This window comes from Seriola lalandi, unplaced genomic scaffold (assembly GCF_002814215.2).
Source record: "Seriola lalandi dorsalis isolate HSWRI2012SDOR001 ecotype SW California unplaced genomic scaffold, Sedor1 jcf7180002054678, whole genome shotgun sequence".
NCBI lineage: Eukaryota > Metazoa > Chordata > Actinopteri > Carangiformes > Carangidae > Seriola > Seriola lalandi.
This window is the reverse complement of record NW_019525231.1, coordinates 6,365-21,260: the sequence shown is the minus strand read 5'-3', so window position 1 is coordinate 21,260 and position 14,896 is coordinate 6,365. Positions and strand designations below refer to the sequence as shown.

At 40.8% G+C, this 14,896-nt stretch overlaps 1 protein-coding gene across 1 annotated transcript in view; it reads right to left on the bottom strand.

Moving 5' to 3' along the window:
* Positions 1-13,501, bottom strand: part of LOC111666634 (neuronal acetylcholine receptor subunit alpha-7-like) — a 47,691-nt gene extending 34,190 nt beyond the window's left edge. The window contains exon 1 of the mRNA XM_023422013.2: positions 13,369-13,501. Coding sequence (XP_023277781.1) covers positions 13,369-13,438 — 70 coding nt within the window. The 5' untranslated portion in view covers positions 13,439-13,501. The remainder of the gene's footprint in view (positions 1-13,368) is intronic.
* Positions 13,502-14,896: the final 1,395 nt, after the last annotated feature.

The following is a 14,896-nucleotide window of genomic DNA, read 5'->3' as shown; positions in this document are numbered from 1 at the left end:
ATCAAGTGGTTCATGCTGAACAATGAGGCATCCATCTTTAACAGGAATGAATATTACAGCGATGCAGTCCCTGATGCAAAAGAGAAGCCAGTCAGTCGTGAAGGTAGCATGTCTTCTTTTTGACACCACGCTGTTTCCATTATGTGTCCCTCGCTGCTCTTGTAGTAAAATTTGACTAAAAAAAGGCTTTGACTGTGAGGAAAGAGCATCTCATAGAGGGCAGGACAAAGACTGTGAGGTAATAAATCCGATTTCATAGAATCTAGTCCACATCATCAAGCTGAATGCTGAAACATATTGGTACTGAGTTTTTATTATTTCATATCCCAAACAAAATTAGTTCACAAACTTAAATCATTTCATTTATGACGGTGCCTACTAGCATCATCACAACAGAGGCTATAAAAACAAGACTAGGTCAAAACCTAGTACATGGCTGGACCGCGTATGGTCAATCTGAGAGCGGAGTTGAAAACTGTTGTGGAACAGCTGTAAACAACTGACATCATCATGTCGCATATAGGTTCTGCCAAGTGTCAGCTGGTTTCACCTCTATCCATTTGCGTCTTCTACTCTCTGAACTCACATATACAGTATTGTAACCATATTGTAACTGTTTCAAATTAAAAGCCCTCTAGAGTTTCAGTGAACACAAACCTTTCATTTCTTAACAGGGCGTTTATTGTTTATTAAGTGTAACATCTAACTTCCGGTTGCTGCCGTTAAGGTTGTTTACAAGTTATTCAGATCTGCTAGTTTCTATAGCAGTTACTGATTACTTATGTCCCTACCTCCCTGTCTTCTGCTCTTTCTGCTCGGTGTGTCTTATGTTTAGTTTTTCCTCTGCCTCTTGTAGTAATAATGATACATGTAATGAAAGTAGTTTATTTGCCGCAATGAAGGCTGGGCTCAGTGAACTGGAAGCGCTACGACGAGTCAACACATCGCCCAACTGTCTCATTTTTCTTCAACAAAAACATATGCCATTAGAATCATTTGATAGATGCTATAACCACATAGAAATAAAAAATATAAATAAAAATTCTACATACTTCAAGCCACCAACACATGGCAACTTAGGAAGGAGCTTCTTCTATCACATCAAGATCATCACAACATTCACAAAAGACTCCCTCATCCCTCAGTGTCTCATTTCAGCCAGAACAGAAAAGGTCTCAGTGTGCATTTCCCCAGCGACCCTTGTCCAAATTAGATGTTGTCTCAACATATTCCAGCAATTATCAAGTGACAGCCAAGATGTGTGCACCCACAATGACTGAGTGGATGACTAATTAGCTAATGAGGCAAAATAAACAGACAGCTCGCAGTGTGTTTGTGTGTGAGGGTATTGCTGAGTGTCAGATGGGGCACCCCTAAATCTTGGCATGACGGGGGAATCTGCATAATGGGTGAGAGCGGCAGCCAGCTAAAGTGTTGAGAGTCGATGGAGTGAAACGAGTCGCACCAAAACAAGCTGAGCAGTATAGAGACCTTTCAAAGAGCCACAGTAAAAATTATCACGTCGCTTGATGGATGGTAACATAGCACATATTGCTGTTGATCTAAAACAGTAAAATCGATCAAGTCAAGATCAAGATCTTATTTCCTGTATTACTTAGTGTTTCCACTGTTTCCAACAAATACTGGCTTCTTCATGTCCTTTAAAGTTATGTATTATTTAAAGTTAAATATGTAACTTTTCCACATTAAAATGTCCCAAAATGACTGAGATGTGTACTGAAATTATCCCAAATGTTTCCAGCAATTCTCAAACCTAGACAAATATGTGATTTTAATCATAATAACGGTACGTCATATCCCCTATGCGTCTGCGTTGTGGTTGCTTGCCAGAAGCTCCAAACATATCCAGTTTTAAGCCACATTTTTAGGATATATTTTATACACCTTTTTTCAACAACATTGGCATTGTTTTAACCAGATGGTTTTAGTCATCGGACATCTGGATCTTAAGTTATGAGTGGAAAAAAAATCGGGCAAATGTCTGCTCACTCTGAGACATCCTGTGTCCGCTGAAGAGTGTCTGTAAAACAGTGGTTTTTGCTGCTTTATTCAGTGTTTCTACCAGTTTTATTCCCCTGTTCTGTTTGTTATGGAGAGGAGGAGACCTCTGTGGATAATTCGGCTCCTGGTAATAACCTCCTGAACAATTGGATCAAAAGTTATCATAGAAAAAAAAAAGATGAGCAGTCTCAGCTCCCAGCCCCTCTGAGACGTCCCGTGTCCTCTGAGGAGTGTCAGTGAATCACTGATTTTTAAAGTGAAACTGCTTCATTTGGGGTGCCCCAGTGGCTCACCTGGTAGAGCGCGCACCACATAGGCTTAGTCCTAACCGCAGCAGCCATGGGTTCGAATCCGTGGCCCTTTGCTGCATGTCATCCCCTCTCTCTCTCCCCAACCTTCCTGTCTCTATCACAATAAAGGCAAAAATGGCCAAAAAATAACTTTAAGAAACTGCTTTATTTGGTGTTTCTACCAATTTTTATACTTTGGTCCGTTTGCTATGGACAAAAGAATAACTCTGTGGATAATTCGGCTTCCATTAAACACCTCCTTAACAACTGACAGTGAGGGAATCCAAATCTAATGTCACCGTTAGAAGTTACATACTGTGCGTTTCAGTAACATCACTCCAAACCAAACACTCTGTGCCTCCTGCCTGTGAGACAGAAGATGGCACCGTAGAGTGCTTCCTACTCAAGGAAGTGACACGAACGTCTTATACAACTTCCTTGGACAGATTGAGCTGTTTCTGTAACAGGTAGCGTGCAGTGCCTGCATACAGTCTGCTGCTAGTTAGTTGTGATGACTTATTCCAGTGCATCCTCAGGCAGTGTGTCTGCGTATCGGTGTTGTTAGGCTTAGCTTCAGTTTGCATCGGGGGAAGCTTCCTGAGAGCTGTATGTTTACACTTACAATGTCCCATATGTGATGCTTTATGTCAGTAGTTCATTAGTTATGTAATGTCTTCTGTTTTCTCTGTATGCCTCTCTTTAGTATGTGCTGTACGTTTATATTTCCACAGGCTTACCGAGGTTGTAATAGTGCATTACTATGCTTGTGCACTATCTACATACAACCTTTGATTCAGATTAAGATATTAGTCTGTGTCTTTAGACAGTGTTGCCCTGTTCACACCTTGCATTGAAATGCGTCTCCACACGCGTCTGGATTGACCATTTGTGATTGGATCTCACTCCCCCGCTCTATATGCAAATAAACAGGTTTGTGTTGTTGTTTTTAGTCAGTCCAACTATGACAGATAGATCCATTCTCAATGTGTTTGTGAGAGAGGGTGAGAGAGGGAGAGAGCAGGGCAAGACGGGGCTGAGCGAATCAATGCACTGTGCACAGCTCCACAATGAAATAAGGTTATAGCCATTTGAAATAGTAAAATATTTTCGGTTCGATATTAAACAATGGCGGGAGTAATCAGACTGTGGCAGAGGACGTCAGTAGAGAATGTGGTCCTTCAGCGTGGCCCAGGACACATTTGCATTAACACTGCTAAAAGAATGTGGCGACATGAGGCCCAGACCACCTTCAGATGTGGTCTGGGTCTGAGTGATTGGATCTCAAATGGGTCTTGGGTGCGTTCACACCTGAACTTAGAGCTGTCCACTTAGAGCTGACGGATGTTAATGCCAGGTCTGCACGTGGCCTGTGTGTCAGTTCACCGTGACATCACTGCTGGGTGTGAATACTAGTGCAACAGGGCACACTCCTGACCACACCCTACACCACCCATCAGTGTTGTGGTCTGTAGCATCTTGTTTTAACTTTTTCAGGGCAGGATATTTTTTATGTTTTTCACAAGTCGCACTAAATTTGAGGTATTTTGGAAATAATATAGACGTGTGTTGTGCAGATGATTAAACGATTATTTCTGCTTCTTTTTGTTTTGCAATGTCAAACCATGTAATGTAGTGTGGGATTAAAAAATAATCACCATTTCAAAATGAAAGTGCTTTAATCTGAAACTCAAACTCATCCTGCAGTAGAGGCAAATTGTCATGATCTGTCACAACTGGCTGAACCATATTCATCTAAGGTGTCAGAAGAGGTACAAACACTTTGAGCTATTTATCTTGATGTTAATCTATGCGGGTTTGTTCATTAATGTATTGACTATTAATGTCTATATATCCGTTGTCTAATAGTAAATCTCTAGAGAACTGAAAAGAATTAATAAATGAACCATCATCATTCAAACAAATCTCTGAATTCTTCTGCTGGTATCTTCTTTTTAGTGACAAAATGTTTTATTTTCTATGAGGTTAATTTATAAACATGTTACAAACATTTAGAGACAATTAAATAAGCATTAATCACTGGTACAGTACAGTTAAACTGTGCACTAGAGGTTTATAGAGCATATGAATGAGCAGATGACTGGAGGGACAGACAGATGGACAGATTATTAAATGATTTTTTAAAAATAAATTGAAAACAAACTCCTCCAATAGACTGTAATTTTGAAAGACTGCCTGAAAAGTGCTGCTACAAGATTGTGGTGTGGGATAAGAGGAGATAGTCGAGAAAACTCATCTCGGCTCATCTCTTGTTCAACATCGCTTTACTGCCCCAGTGTACTTGGCTGACAGTGTGACCTCTCACGTTAAAGGAGGTCGCAAAGGTTTTAAGGAAGACCGGATTACTGTCTCATCATGTTGTGTGGGCCTGAGGGCGACTACTGCAGTGTGGTGAATGTAAACAGGAGAAAAGTCACTCTGTCTGCACTCTACCTCTCTTCCTGCCACACTTTGTCTCCCTTGAGTCTTTCGATGCGTGCGGCAGCAGCTATGGGTCAATCAGTAAATGAAATTCTTCCATCCATTGTAATCACAATTAATGGATTTTCACATAACATCAACACAATCATTCTCACATAATTTTTAAGATCTTATGTACAATATTTAGTTATTTTAAATTATCTAAGAGGTTGGTTTGAATCCCATGGCTTAGAAATGGGAGTGGGGAAAATGAATGAGCAGCACTCTTCCCTACCTCATCGTCTTAACAGGCTGAGGTACTCGCAGATCAAAATTCTTCTTCAGTGAGGCCTGCAGAGTTACAATACGAGACTCATTGCTTCTGCACATGTACACTCACAGAGCACTGTCAGGCAACCATGTGACAGCAGTGCAGTGTTTAAAAACACATACAGGTCAGTTAATGTTCGCATCAAACATCATCATGTCAAGGAGTTTGACTTTGGCATGATTGTTGGTGCCAGGCGGGGCTGATTTGAGTATTTCTGAAACTGCTGATCTCCAGGGATTTTCACACTCAACAGTCTCAAGAGTTTTTACTCAGCATGGTGCCAGAAATGAAAAAAACATCCAGAGGCGTTGAGATGGGTCAGAGAAGAATGGACAGACTGGTTGGAGCTGACAGAAAGGCTACAGTAACTCAGATAACCACTCTTTACAACTGTGCTGAGCAGAAAAGCATCTCAGAACAACACATTGAACCTTGAGGTGAATGAGCTACAACAGCAGGAGACCATGTCAGGTTCCACTCCTGTCGGCCACGAACAGAAATCTGAGGCTGCAGTGGACACGTGCTCACCAAAACTGGACAGTTGAAGACTGGAAAACCGTAGCCTGGTCTGATGAATGGATTTCTGCTGAGGCAGCAGATGGTCGGGTCAGAATTTGGCATCAACAGCATGAATCCATGGACCCACCCATTCTGCCTTGGGTCAACAGCCCAGACTGGTGTTGTTGGTGTGATGTGTGGGGAATGTTTGACTACAGATCAATCATGGTTGGAATGCCACAGCCTATGTGAGTATTGCTGTCGACCATGTGCATCTCTTTATGGCCACAGTGGCCCGTCTTCTAATGGCTACTTTCAGCATGATGGCCTCCCCAGTCACCAGATCTGGAGCCAATAGAAGGACACCTTTGGGATGTGGTAAAACAGGAGATTGGCAGCATGAATGTGGAGCTGACAAATCTGCACAAATTATGTGATACAATCACAAAATATCAACATGAGATAGAATCTCAGAGGAATGTTTCCAACATCTTGTGGAATCCATGCCATGAAGAACTGAGAGAGCAAATGGAGGCGTTACCATATTAGTATGGCGTTCCTAATAAAGTGCTCGGTACAGTACATAAATCTTTTATATTGCCTAAGTAATGTAATGTCAGCCATGTATATAACTGTTTTTTCTTTAGTTTCTGGTTTTGTTTAATTCATTCATTTTAAATGGGGTTTTTATGTGTTTTTCTGCCTCTTGAGACTGTTTCTTGTGCTGCTGTAAGATGTGATGTTCCCCTCTGGGGAATATTTGAGCATGTTCTACAGAAGGAGCCTTAGAAGGCTGTGGCTGTCAGGGTGCTAAAAATCAACTTAATGCTCACTGCACAACTAAACAAAATGACCATTTTCTATTGACAAAGAAGCGAAAAACTAAATAAAACAGTCAGTGCTGCTTTTTATTTTATAGGTCCAAAAGGTGTTAACAGCATACCAAACATTTCTCTCAGCCTTGTTGTAAGCATTTGAATCTTAAAGGCACCACAAACCAGGCGAGCAAAAAACTGTTCGACAGTCACTGAATTTTGATTTCAAATACAGCACAGTCTTGTTTCAGGGGAGGCAGTGATTGGAAAGTTGCATCGCTCTGATGCATCAACACTGAAAAAAAAAAATCTTCTTGTTTTTTCCAACCACAGACTGCAGTGCCATCAAAGCAGCTGTGCATCACAGTGGAACGCTTTGTGCCAAGCATGTTACTTTTGAATTTCAAATGGGAGTCAGAGATGGATAATACATCGACTTGCATTCTGCACTGCACAAGAGTGCGAGGGACACAAGGAAGTAAAAGGTATTTTTCTGTAACTAAAAAAAGTATATGTAACTGATTTGCTCTTTCCTGCATTTATATACAGTATATTTACATCAATCTTGGTAATAACATATTATGATAAATGTAGTTACTGTGCTTTTTATAATAATAATGGTCATATAACAAAGCAAATGCAAATTCTATTTACTGTAAAACACTGTTTTAATAATGCACTAATCCTTACTCATTTAGTTTCCTTAATAGATACTTTATACTTTCGGATAGATAATGTTGTATGCTGTTGTTTGTATCTTTACTGTATTGCTCCAACAACCTTCAAGGTAGGGCTGCCTAATGTAGCCTGAGAAGCAACGCTGAGGGCAAAAAAAAAAGTCTACCTCTCCACCCTCCAGCTGCAAATGTGTGCATTTACAAGAGGATGTGAAATATAGTGGAAAAGATGGCCACTACTTGCACATACATTCACTTTCATATACTTTGACTTCACCAAACATATCTTAGAGACTCATTCATAGTCTGCGGTTGGTCTTATCCTCCGTAGCTTTCCACACGAACAGCCACATCCTTAGCCTCAGAGCTTCCAGGTGACATAGAGAATGCTGCCCCAGATTTCCACGGCCAAACCACACTTCCACTTCTGTCTCTTGCATCTCCCAGATTGTGAGTGACTTTTTTTTTTTTCTTCAATTTTTAGCGATAAACCCAGCGCTCTCCGTTTTGCTAGGCTTACATAATTCACAACTTCAATAGAAACACTGAACATACCAATACAGACAGAGCCCTAACATAACCTGAAGGCATCTATCAACTTCAAATGGCTACCATAAATCTCTCTCATTGCATTAGTGTCCTCTCATATTTCCATTTCAGAGCCCACTTGGGGTCTCATTTCGTCCTCAATCATTAAAGCTCAGTTATATAGAAATAAAATGTGTTTCTTTGTATGGTTGGGATGCTGCAGCAGTAGACATACAAGCAATTCAGTTTACGACTTACTCACCCCTGAAAGCACTCACTGCCTTCAAAATCATTTTTACAGACTTGGTGTCCACAGTGTGCTCATTTTTTACTGTCACAGACAATGACACCCACAGGAGTAACCAATCACTGTGTCAAAACCTCTCACAGGTTCGACATGAATTCCCAAGTTACTTCCATAAAATTGGAAACTTGTGAGGGACCAGGCTAAAGGACCAGTGTGTGGGATTTATGGGATTCTATTGGCAGAAGTGGAATATAATTGTAATAAAGCTGCAAGCAGCGATTTGGGGGCCAAGCAGGCCAGAATTGCCATGGAAACATGATGTCATTACATCAAGGGATTGGTTCTAAGCACCAACAGCAAGTTTCGTTTCAGCTGATTAAAGATTGATAGGACTTGATTTCTTGATTGGCAGCTTTCCCACCAATTTCATTTGGCTGTCATGGTTGAACGCTCTCGCAAATCAAAAATCTGTGTGATAACTGTTGTGAGTGTTGGTCTGAAGATCATCTGTGCCCAACTTTGGATTGGACAGAGGGGCAAAATGGTAGCCACATTGATTAGGATGACATGACAAGTTGCTAGGTCTTGATCAGAAACAAGTGTGTGTGTGTTTTTAAGGTAAACATGTTTATGGTTATTTGCCAAAATGTATTTTTACTTCTTTCAGTATTGATAATCTGGCATATGGTTCAAAAGTTACCTGCATGAACACACCTCCAATTTCTCTGCTAGAGTGCCTGAGACACAAACATGAAACCTGGTGAAAAGCTTCACAGTAGTGTCCCCAATCAGTGTGCCAAATTTCAAAAGATGGTCTAGGGGGCTGCTATAGACCCCCATGGCAGAGGAAGAATTTTAAAGAGGATGATGATGATGATGATGAATAAGAAATGGTGTCTTGGCAGCTTCACTTCTTGGCCCCCAATTATGTTATTATTATTGCACTGTATAATCACCTGAAACTAAAAATTGTGTTTTCGTTAGCTTTGAATGAACCCTTCATGTCTGCGAAGGGTGTGGGTGTTCTTCCTCAGCGCCAATCATGTTGCATCGCTATGTTTTTTACAGTACCCCAGATCAGACAAACTAAACACGGGCTCTAGAGAGGGCCTTTAGCATTTTTTACATTACCTGTAGGCTACTGTAGGTTCTTGCTTGGAAAGAGGGGGATGAGGGGAGGGGTATTCAGTTGGTTGCCAGCTGCAACCTCACCACTAGATGCCACTAAATCCTACACACTGGTCTTTCAAAAAAGGATGGTCAAAATTGATTAAGTAGAGGGTGGGATATCCCTTTTTTTTTTTTGTCCCTGGAATGGGTCAGGCTTCAAAAGCACTGCACCCTTCATTCCCCATAATGCAACAAGATAGCCTCTTTTTTATTAGATGAGCAGCCAGATGACTAGTTTGTATAGCAAGCTTTCTGTTGTACATTTGTAGTCCCCAAGCCCACCATGATGACATCACAATGACATCATCAGGTTTATTTTCAGTCCTCACAAAGCTCCTTTAGAGGCACAGAGGACATACTATAGTTATATAGATTTATACAGACTATAAGCAGTAAACTGGCCAGTGGGAAATTAGTGGAGTGCTTATTTAATGAGGGAAAAGTAAAATTTTATTAAGTGAAATAAAAACATTTAAAGTTGAAACAGGTCCACAAAAACACCAGCGGGGTCTTTGCAATGTGGTATTTATATCTGAATATACATACATACATGCTGTATGTGTCTTTTTCATACACAAAGATGCATATAGTTCTACCATATTTGCATCAGTGATGTGTCCCAAATAAAGTGCATATGTAACTTCCATATGGGCTAAATGTAATTGGTGTCTTTTGTATTTAAATATTGTCTTAATATGAAGTGAACAATGTGACGTGTGTTTCGTTTGGAACCTGTAACCTACAGCACTAAGACAGCACTCAGAGATGCATGAAGAAACCAGACAAACACAAACAAGCAACCAACATTGAGAGTAAACCAGGATTATTTTCTTTGGCTAACCACAGCATGCTCACATACCAAGCACGGTGTAAAATCATAAAATGAAACAAAGCTCAACTTCTCAGTAGGCCATTGTTAAGAATTAGGTTGAGTACAGTAGGGAGCAGCTGTGGAAAACCATATAAAATTCACACCCCTAAGCAAAATCTGGGCTTTCCCCATCTTAGTGTACGACATATTGAAGCTTTCAAGTGCCAGAAAGCAAAGCCAGACAGCTTGCTGCTTGTAGCATTATTAACTTCAGACTAAGAGGGATGTTTGAGGACAGTAGGGCAAAGACTGACTAGAGTAGAGTCAATCTTTAATGACCCCTAAGAGGTAGTTTGGTTCAAGGATAGTAGTCAAAATGAATAGCACAAGGAAGGACAATAAATAAAAGACATAAAATACACATTGGACCATTGTTACCACAATGCAACGAAAATGAGGAGGCAACCCAATGTCAATATTTACAACAGCTGAAAAGGAGAATTACAGCTTGTTTCAAAGGCCAAGGATAAAGAACCTCATATTCTGATTAGTGCTCCCTTTCGTGAGTTAAACTACATCCTGTTAAAAAAAACACGGAGACATTGTCCTTTGCATTTTGTGGTTTAAATACTTACATATTGCTGTCATAGCTTTATACCTTGTGGTTTTTTTTCCCTTGATGGCTGTGTCTTTCATTTTTCAATATTTTTGGTGAAAGTACTACATTCTTCACATTATCATGTGTTGTTATTCTGTTCACCTTGAATGTTTCTCCTTTCAAGACACACACCTGCAGAAAAGTAGCCTACCTATTATCACTTTTCTTAACAACAAGCTGGAAACTAAGTAATTCAACTCAGGAACAGTTAACAACCTAAAAGCCCTATGCCACCACAGAGACAGCTTAAATATTGATTGGCCTCTCAGGGACTCTTTAACACCGAGACAACTTGGCCAAGTTTATAATCAAATCGCATTAAAGCAGCTGGTTCACAACTATGTGCAAAAGATCAATACATATCCAGAATCTGAGACAGAGCAGAATCTGATCAGGTCGGCTCGTCTTCCTCAAGAATATCAAACAAGGTCACTTCGTTAGCTTTTGGGAATAAATTTAATTTCCTCTGACCCAAGAGTACACACAAACATGACACATAAATGTGGAAAACAAACTGTCCATGAATCATCAAAATTCTACAATATTTGTTTCACATTTACAAGTGGGATGTACTGTCTAATATTACTCTACTTTGGTCTCGGCTGGAAGGAAATATCTGGCTCCTTAGCTGAGAACTGCTCCACTGTGTTCACCAGCTAGCTGCTAACTTTATCTGACTGTCTGGTGCAGAGGAGTTGGCCTGCAGTGGGTTTATCACATCTGAAAACACAAACAATGTTGATGAGAGCGGTGAGACTGAAGCACGACAGGAAAGTTTTGGGCCCAAAAGCCAAAAGAATGAGCTGATGCTAAGACGCTCAGCAGAGCGAAGGGGAACTGCAAAGTGGAGCAACAGTAATTTGTTAGCTTGTCACTTTGAGGAGCCAGTTACACATAATCATTTTTTTCTATTGTGTATTTAAAATTTTTATTAGTGCTGATTTAAACAAATGTTGAGTCCATTAATGTTATACAATACTAATTAAGCTTGATGAATGACAATACAAAAGGCCAAACTGTGTATTAAATGAGTCTTTAATTAGCCAAACTGTCGTCAGGGTGACTGAGGCTGTTTAAAAGGAAACTGTAATTAATCAGCCACGATAGAAAAGGACGTTTGTCTGAGTCACCCTGGATGCATGATTCATGATATCCCTGGTTTGTTTTCATTTGTAATCATTTACATTCATTGATTCATGGAGTAACTGTTTTTGAGGTGATGTTTTTTTTTTCATTAATGCTCATTTCTAATCAACTGCAGTAGCAAAAAATAGTTTTGCCCACGTGGAAACACAGGTTAGCAAGGCTAGCGGGAAACAGATCAACTGTTTATAGATTTTTTTTTGAGAGAGAGAGAGAGATTGGAACTTTAAACTTTATCTTTCTTTTACATTTATAGTGTACAACAAGTGTATTATAGTAAGAAAATATATTCTTACACTATCTCATTAGCAAACCACTGTCCAATCCAGGCTACGTGACACACTGCACCCAGAGGAACTAATTGCAGGGACTGTGTCTGGAGGCGAGGGTGGACACAGCAACAGCTAAATATGTGAACAAAGGAATAAAAAGAGCTTTTAATTTCAGGACAGCTTAAATCCTCCTTGCGATGTTATCCTGCAAAGTGTTACCAAAGCTTTGTGGTAGCATTCTGTAAGAAGAGAAATCCTCTTCTTTGCAGAGGAATGAAAGAGGTAGACATCTGTTTGGCGCACCACACTCCAGACATTGTCCTTGAAGACTCAAATTATAGTATTATAGTATATTGGCAGTTATAGGGATCATACTAAGAATATCTAACTACTTTGGTGTGTGTGAAAGTGTTCCTGAATTTGTTGCAGTGGAGTATCCCTCTATATTTAAAAAAAAAAAAGAAAAGAAACATGATCACAGAACACCTGTATGCCTGCCTGTGTAACAGCAGTTGAGGTGCTGCTACAGTTTTCTTTGGAGCCTGTTGGGAGAGGCTGTGCTAACACATACTCAGACTGCAGCCTCCTTACTTTTAACATCACCTGTTTGCATGTTGGACCTCTTTTTTTTCTCCTCCCATCCAAGCAAAGGTATCAAAATCAAACTCCATCAGTGGATCATGATTGCAGAAGTAAAATATGTTTACATTAAAAACACATTCCTCTAGAGATATAGAATATAAACCTGGGATTCAAACATATTACAGAGATTTATCCTCCTCTGAAGAGGTCCTCTAGCTCTTTTCCACTGTTGTCACGCATTTAACAATCCTTTAGCTGCAGATTACACTGAGGGGATGAGCGGCCCCAATGGGCTTCGTGCATCAACGCCGGGACGCCCTCCTTATTTTCTGGGCCAGATGTTGTGGTTCTTTCAAAGAAGGCTCACTGTTGTGTGCGCACGAACACACACACACACACACACACACACACACACACACACACACACACACACACACACACACACCACAGACTCACACACACACACACACACGCACACACACGCACACACGCACACAGGCTGCAAGCTTTAAAATTGAGTAATTCAGCCGTTCATTAAGCTGTGGTGCAAGAGATTTAGCCTTTAAATACACATCATTATAACACAAATAAAAATATGTATTTGTGCATTCTATGAAGCATTATAATAAGAAACATTTCCGGCTAAAGAATCTGCAGTCAACTCCTGTACATGCCTTTTACAGTTGTGGAAATAGATGTTCCTGTCACGCCAGATGTGTAATGACCAGCCGAACTAAGCCGAAGTCTGTCTAAACTGCGGCTCTCATCTTCCTGACAAAGGTTTATGGAAATGATGCTCAAATGACAAGAATATAAAAGATAAGGCGCCACGCTGCCTCTTTTTCTTTTGGCATCTTTACACAGACGTGCACAGAAAACAGACTGAAGGCTCCATCAGTGACCCACCTTGACAGCAGAATGTCGCCCACAGGTAAACTCCAATCAATACAGATCCAGTACACTTCCGAGGCTCCATGGCAGCAGCGGAGCAGAACTCCCTCTGTAGCCCGCCGGAGATGTCAAACTTCGAGGGAGCGCAGCTTTGTCAGACTGCTGGTGCTGATCTCTCCCTCTCTCTCTAACTCTCTCTCCCTCTCTCTCTCCCTCTAACTCTCTCTCTCTCTCTGCCTCTCTTGTGGGATGCTGGAGGAGACGCACACACACACACCCGATTTCTCTCTCCTTGTTTTTGGTTCGACTGTCACCTCAAAAGTCACTTTGGATTCAGCTCTGCTCCTCTCTCAGACTATTTTTATGTCAGACATTTCCAGCGTGCCCTCCGCGTGTCTCCTGTCGTGTCCCTGTGCGGTGACGATGGCAGCCACCTGTCCGATGACTGCTGGTGCTGCTGCTGCTGCGCAGTGCCGTCAACTTCGTCAAGGTTTTGTCCCCTCCAGTCACCCTCATCTGCTTTATGGGTGATGACTAAAGGAAAGATGACCACGCATAATCTCAGCACGCACGCAAGAACTTCGATCAGGGGTTGACGGGCCCTGCCCCCCTCGACTTAGGAAAACTTTGATTTTTTTACTCATGTACATGATCCATTAAATAAATTGTTCGCAGATTGCGCTTACTCTTTTGGAGTAATGAGCATGACCTCATCTCCAACCTACAATAAAAATACAGTGATCATCATCCACAGCTTCATCCTGGTCCTCTCTTCCTCCTACAGGTGGGAAGGATGAGACTAATGCAACACAGAAATAACAAAGAATAAGGAAGTAACCTCACCTCTTCATTTTTTTTTATTCTGTTCTTCTTTGTACTTCCAAACTCTTGTCAGTCTTGTCACCCGTCAAGTGTTCTCCTCCTGCACCTCCCCTTCTTCTCTTCACACTCCTCAACCTTGTCCTCTCATTGCAAGGACAACCAGACACTGCCCATAGATTCACAAAGCACCATCATGTCTCACTTTCTTCTTCTTCCTCCAGGGGCAGGTTTAGAAACTCAGTCATTTTGTAAAATGACCAAAAATGTGTTTAGAAAGAAGTTTAGAGCACTAGGTCTTGACAATGATAGACTGCACATTATTAATAGTTTAAATATTCTAATATGAAACTTTATTAATCAATATCTGATAGTTGTATCTCCAAATAGCGTCATGGACACGTTCATCGGTGCTCATTCTGTTTCTCTTTGTGGTTGCTTTGCATCTATCTGAGGTTGCTTTGTTTTACTTTGTGGCCATTTCTTACCCCTCACCTTAAAAAGGAATCTCCCTTTTTGCAGCCAGTGTGAAGGAGAGGAACAATTACAATGACTTATAAATGCTATGGAAGTACATACAGTACATACAGGCATATGAGCGCTGTTTTGAAAAAATGTGCACCTATCATTTAAAGACACAATATATAACTTTCTGCCACTTGGGGTCTCTCAATCAAAACAATATCAAAAGACAGTGTTTGGTGGTGTCGTGAAGTGGTGTGGG